The following is a 6,453-nucleotide window of genomic DNA, read 5'->3' on the forward strand; positions in this document are numbered from 1 at the left end:
TTTCTTCCCCGCTCCGATCACTCGTAGAAACCGGACGTTAAGCGCGACCGAGCAACCCTTAATGTACTCACTGTTGGTCTTCTTCCCGCAGCATCTATCTTGCGACTCGGGCCAGTCGCTAGGAATATCCTCCATAAGCCACTTGTGCGTCGCTCGCGCCCACGCTAGATCGCCCTCATGGCCGGTAGATCATCGACATAATCAACGATCCGGCTCGGAACCGAGCATGATGTATTTTGGGAAGAGGACTGCACTCCATGAGGTACACCATCGAGTTTGACAAAATTATCTTCTTCTCCCTCTATCGAACAAGTTGCACCGTAATGCTCTTGATGGAGTCTCGTGTCTCTCGTAGGGTTTTTGATAGATACCTCCCTTCGAACGCCGACCGGTTTTCTTCTTCGAAAGACGATCGCGTCGCCATCACAACGCGGACCAAGAACGAGGGTCACATCTTGAGGTCTCGAAACTCAGCGAGCTTTCCCCGATCCCGAATTTATTGGTGCGACCATCGTACCTTTTGCAAAAAGAGAATCAAGAAGGGCCCTCTTGGTATATAGCTTCCAAACTCAAATGACACGCAAACGGTGTCCTTCGAATAATCTCCCCGAGGTCGAGGGGTCATGTTATCTTTCAATTCGACTAAGGTCTCCACTCAGCGTGTCAAATAGCATCGCCATTAACTAGGTTGACCGCCATAATCACAAAGCTCGCTGACAATAACAACACATTCAACATGCAGATTGACAAAAAGTTTAAGCGGAAATATAAGGTTTTAAACTAGAACCTCTCACTTATTAAACATAGATATCAAATGTTAAACAGAGACCCATTTTATTAAACAGAGACGAGAATACTTAAACAGAGACAACAAATTTTTAAACTCAGAACATATCATTTCTTAAACGTCAACCCTCATTTGTAAAATCGCAACCATATCAAACAAAAAGGGAGATGTACATTATAAATATTACACAAATCATAACAATCGAAAAAAACTATTTCGATGAGTGTATACATACTGAAAATGCAAAACAAAACAAAAACCCTAGCCGAGAAATCTCCTCGCAGACTAACAAAAACCCCGAAATGAGAAATCCCCTCGCAGACTTCAATATCTTCCAACAAAAAGCAGGAGCACAAAAACAAAAATCGAAAAAAATCTTTCTTTGTAATGTAGCAGCTTAACATAAAACCATACTCAATACCTTAGATTGCAACCGATGAAATGCCAACTAGTTCATGTGAGGGACTTCTCTTTCGAGATACTGGGTGGAAAGGGAAAAGTCGATGAAAATGCCAATTACAGAGGCTTTCACGTGAGAGACAACTTCGGAGACGACTCGAAATGGAAAAGTCAAGACGCGAGTTGAGAAAAAGCAAGTAAACGGCTCCAATAAATTGCTCTCGTTACCCTACGGAAACCCACCCCATTTCCTCTCAAACCGCCGAGATGGCTGCAGCCACGACTCCCCATGCAAGGACATTTTCGTCCATAAAATTTGAAACTCACTCCGTTCACATCCGTTACAGTCTTTGGGGGTTTGAAAAACATAGAGTTTAAAAGGAGAGGGTTTTTAGGGATTGCAAAACTAACGGGGTGTTTTTGGCAATTTTACAAACTTAGAGGGTTTTTTTGACAATTTCCACTAATAATAATAATAATAATAATAATAATAATAATAATAATAATAATAATCAATAACACAAACAAATACTAATAAGTAAAAGAAAAATATTGTCCCTCAAAATGTCCAAGGATTTGTGGGAGGTAGGATAAAAAATTGCCTCAATTATCCTCCAACAATCTTGCGAAAGTAAATTAATTTTTAATTTATAGATGAGTACATGATTATATTCTGATATTATGATTAAAAAAAATAAATTAAAAAAAGGTAATTAGACAAGATCCCCATTTTCATGCCCAAGCAAAGGAAGCTGCACATGGCTATTTTGATAAATATTACATTAGACTCGAATATTATATAGTGTGATTTATATGTAAAGATAACAAATGGAGTTTTTTTTTTATTAAAACAAATAGCGAGAAATTATAAATTTTAATGTGAAAGCCCATTTACTTGAATATTCATTATAATAACTAAAAAAATATCATTTTGGTCCGTAAACTACAAAACAAGGTCTACTTCAATCATTTCTTTGACTGAAATTTTCAATCCCACAAAGACCAAATAAACAAATTTCTTGAAATCTAACACGACCAAATGAGCAAATTTGTTTGATTAAGATTTTAGAGGAATTTTTGAATTTAAAGATCAGAATGAACATTTGAGTATAATTTCATTTAATCAAATGAAAGTTAACCATTCAAAAATTCTACTCAGCCTAAAATTCTAATTTTTTTGAGCCAAACTTAATGATGATTCTCTTGATTTTCTCATGCCCAAACAACTACCTTCATAGTTCTAGCAAACATACCAAACCAGAATGACCATCTTCTGTTCATGGTTCACCTTCTTTGGATGCATGCTATTCACTTATTTGGTTCCTAAGCTGAGGAATATATAACATAACAAAATTGTGAATTTCCTAAATATCATAATATGTACTTATTAAATAATAACAAAAAGAATAATTTGGTTAATTAATCTTGTTCAAATTACAATGATGATTAGTCGTTTATGGAAAGTACAATGAGGATGTGGGCTTATAATACTTCAAATAATGTATGGAAGTATATGTTAAAACCCAAAATCATTCCATTCCAAGCCATCTAAAGCTCAAATCCAAAAACAACATTTTCACCCTCATTCCTTTTGTTAGATTCCCACTTTCATTCTAAAATGCATACATCCTTGAAACTAGACTGGGAATCCTAGCAGATGCCATGAACCAAAAACTAATCATATAATAAAGTAAGAGAGGAGCAAAGCATAGAGGTTGTCTTACATTCAGTACTTAATCCAAATGTAATTAGAACTAACCCCAATTAAACATGAATAACTTCATATGTAGATAGAGATCAAATACATAATCAAATTATATCATTAAGGAAAGCAATGTTTAACATCCATGTGAGCTAATTCATATGTTTAATCAACACCAGAAAGCAAGAATCACTCACATGATATCAGGAACACCGAATGATAGGTGAAATCATGATGTGGAAAAGCCTTTCTCTTCAAGCGCTACAACTCCGTGGAATGGCGTTCCAAATACGACATTGCGACAGCAGCGTACATAGCAGCTCCAACAGGAAGAGCCTGCTCATCAACAAAAAGGTTGGGAGAGTGCAACATGTGAGTTGGGGCAAGAGTTTCATTTTGGGTGCCGAGCTGGATGACAGCACTAGGCATCCTCTGTGAATAGAAGCCAAAGTCCTCTGCACCCATTGCTGGAATGCTCGCCTGAAATTTGTCTTTGCCGACAAGGCTCTCCCCGACCATCTTGACATGAGTGTACATTTGTTGATCATTAACAGTCGGGGGATAAGGTATTAGTTTCTTCTCCATGAAGTCCACTGATGCAGTGCAACGATGTACTGCAGATTGGATCTCAATTATCTGTCAGATAGAAGAACGGATTAGTTTGTTGAAGTGAAATTTACAAAGCGAGATAACCCTAGATATCAAAAGATAATTGATGTGATAAGAGCATACCTCTTTGATCCTTTTAGTCAGATAAACAATGCCTTCAGTCGTCAGACTCCTGAAAGTGCCTCCAAAAGTCACAGATTCTGGGATAACATTGTGTGCATCGCCAGCCTTAATGAAGCTAACTGATACTACCTGCATATGAATTAAATGGATAGCAATTACATCCAATGCAAATCGACTTAAATTAGTTTGAGGTAGAATCTTATTTATTTCAGCAGATAAGCCTAATAATGTACACATTACATGAGTTGATTTTGTGAGAACTGCAGATATTTGATTGTGAGTTACAGGTTGATGATAAGAAGAGGTTGGAAATGATAAAATTAATTGATACTCAAGGAATTTAGGCAAGAAATATACTATTTCAAGCAGTGATATTAATATAGATGACATGAAAGAGAGAGCAGTAGGCAGAAGCTTACTCTCGCATCAAGGGGATCTGATTCTCGAGAAACAATCTGCTGAAGACTAAGGATTGTAAAAGAAGCTGCAAGAACAGGATCTGCAGCTTCATGTGGTGATGCTGCATGCCCCCCTACTCCAGTGATTACTGCTACAAAACGAGCTGATGCTGCAAGAACAGGGCCAGGCCTACAAGCAATGGTGCCTGTTGGCAGATAAGGCTCGATGTGCATGCCAAAAATTGCTTGTACATCATCCAGAACACCTTTTTGGAGCATAAAGTAAGCACCGGCATGACCCTCCTCTGCTGGTTGGAAAACAAGCTTCACAGTACCCTTGATACAGAACAGAAATCGCCCAAAATTGCCAAGCAAGCACAATCAAGAAGGAAATTCACAAAGAGAAACCCATATATCATAAAAATTTAAATGGGCTGCTTATTTCAAGTAGACTATGACATCAACTAGTGAGTTGATGCAACTAATAGTGAAAGTTCAGACCACTCATCAACTAAAAGAAAATTTTACTGAACAGAGTGCCAGCTCTAGTGTTACCTTCAATTTATCCTTCCTTTGCTGAAGCAACTTAGCTGCTCCAAGAAGCATAGCTGTATGCACATCATGCCCACATGCATGCATTTTTCCTTTTTTCTTGCTTTTGTATTCCCAATCTACCAGCTCCTTCAAATAGATAAATTTTTTTAAGTGATTAGGCTCATTAGAAGCTGCACAGATACTCAAAAGAAAGGAAACAAACACTGATAGAAAGACAATATCAGAGTAGACATAAACAGCTTCCATTAAAATGTAGTCATTTGTGTAACAAAAGATTATATACCTAAAGTTCATAATATGTTTATCATTAGATTCAATTTAGTCCTGTAGTTCATAACTAAATGAACATCAAATGTGGGACAAATCAACAAATTTTGTGTCCAGCTCATAAAACAAAGGTATCATTTATCGAAAAAGAAAAACGGATCTGTGCTATTCTTCTTTGAATCAAACCAAAAATGTAAGAAGATACATGCCCAAAATATTAAATATTCATGCCAATTACTCAACCATATCTACATACACAAAGAAATGATGTATACATGTGTCTGTGTGTGTCCGCGGGCGTGTGCGAATTATGATTCTCATTGTGAAAAACACAATCAATGAACCCTAGAAATCCGATAGTAGTCAAAAGAGACGGAATTCACCAAACATAACTGGATGTTATAAGAGATTCAAAAGCTAAAATTTTCCCACTCTTCTACCCCATCCAAACAAATTCCAGTCTCTCCTCTCAATCTTCACCAACTGATTAACTAAAAGTCACAATTACTACCAAATGCTTCATGATTTCCACAAAACAAACAAATGTCAAACTAGAAAACAAAAAAAAAAGGTCAAAAAAAAAGAAAAGCTCATACCTGCAAAGGAAGAGCATCCATGTCAGCACGGATAGCGAAACGAGGGCCGGAGCCGGAGCCAACGGTGCCGACAACGCCGGTCTTGGCCACAGGCCACAAGTACTCGATCCCAAACTCATCGAGCTGGGTACGGACAAGGGCACTGGTCTCAAACTCCTCGAAGGCGAGCTCAGGGTTCTGATGGATGCGCCGGCGTATGGAGATCAACCAATCGAAGAAGTCTGGGTTCCGGGCGGCTTGGAGAAGCTCCTGGAAAGAGTATTGGGGTTCAGGGTGATCGGATGCAAGGGAGAGAAGGGAGAAGGAGAAGAAGACGGTAGAGAGGATGAGGAGAAGACAGGAGTAGAGGCGGAGATGGGGAGGATGAAGAGGAGGAGAAGCCATTGGAGAGTGTGAGAAGCGTGAGCTGTGCCAAAATGCCGCTACTTTTGGAATCTCTGTTGTGCTTGCAGTCCACGTTGTGGTTCCAACAAACAAATGCATAAAAAAATTTTGGGGGGAGTATCTTATATAAAATAATATATTTAAATAATTTTTATCGTAGAAATTATTTTATATTTTAAATTTTAAAAATTTTGTAAAAATTTATTATATAAATAATTAAGGGTAAATAATGCTTTTTAATTATTAATATTATAAATAATATAAATAAAATTTTAAATATTATTAAAAAATTAAAATTGTTTTTTAAAACACTTTTGAAGTAGATTATACATCTATTTTAATAGTATATATAGATAATAATAATAATAATAATAATAATATTCATTTTTTTGGTTTACAATAAGCCACAAGCACCCCTATTCAAGGGTTTGTCAATAAACAAATAAACAAGGAAGTGAATCAGTTATAACGACTTAACCACAACTTAGGAACTTATTAAGTCAAGTAGGCGCCACATGTAATAATGAAAATCTGTCACGTGTGTGCTTAGAAGATTTACAAGAATTATATTAAACTAATAAGTTCTCTTGTCACGCAACTCTGAAAATGAAGAATACGATTTCTCCTATAACG

At 36.9% G+C, this 6,453-nt stretch overlaps 1 protein-coding gene across 1 annotated transcript; it reads right to left on the reverse strand.

Annotated features, from left to right (window-relative positions):
- Positions 1-2,931: 2,931 nt before the first annotated feature.
- Positions 2,932-5,899, reverse strand: LOC120275136 (IAA-amino acid hydrolase ILR1-like 3). Its single transcript, XM_039281637.1, has 5 exons — positions 5,437-5,899; positions 4,574-4,699; positions 4,040-4,354; positions 3,621-3,749; positions 2,932-3,524 (listed from the first exon to the last, which is right to left on the reverse strand). The coding sequence occupies exons 1-5, from the start codon at positions 5,818-5,820 to the stop codon at positions 3,150-3,152; spliced, it is 1,329 nt and encodes a 442-aa protein (XP_039137571.1). The 5' UTR covers positions 5,821-5,899; the 3' UTR covers positions 2,932-3,149.
- Positions 5,900-6,453: the final 554 nt, after the last annotated feature.

This window comes from Dioscorea cayenensis, chromosome 14 (genome assembly GCF_009730915.1).
Source record: "Dioscorea cayenensis subsp. rotundata cultivar TDr96_F1 chromosome 14, TDr96_F1_v2_PseudoChromosome.rev07_lg8_w22 25.fasta, whole genome shotgun sequence".
NCBI classification, from domain to species: domain Eukaryota; kingdom Viridiplantae; phylum Streptophyta; class Magnoliopsida; order Dioscoreales; family Dioscoreaceae; genus Dioscorea; species Dioscorea cayenensis.

Excerpts from the sequence above, each read along its gene's own strand:
- LOC120275136 (XM_039281637.1), bottom strand. The coding sequence starts at position 5,820 with ATGGCTTCTCCTCCTCTTCATCCTCCCCATCTCCGCCTCTACTCCTGT. Across the intron at positions 4,700-5,436 it reads TGGATGCTCTTCCTTTGCAG|GAGCTGGTAGATTGGGAATA; the intron begins GTATGAGCTTTT and ends ATCTATTTGAAG. Across the intron at positions 4,355-4,573 it reads AAAGGAAGGATAAATTGAAG|GGTACTGTGAAGCTTGTTTT; the intron begins GTAACACTAGAG and ends TTCTGTATCAAG.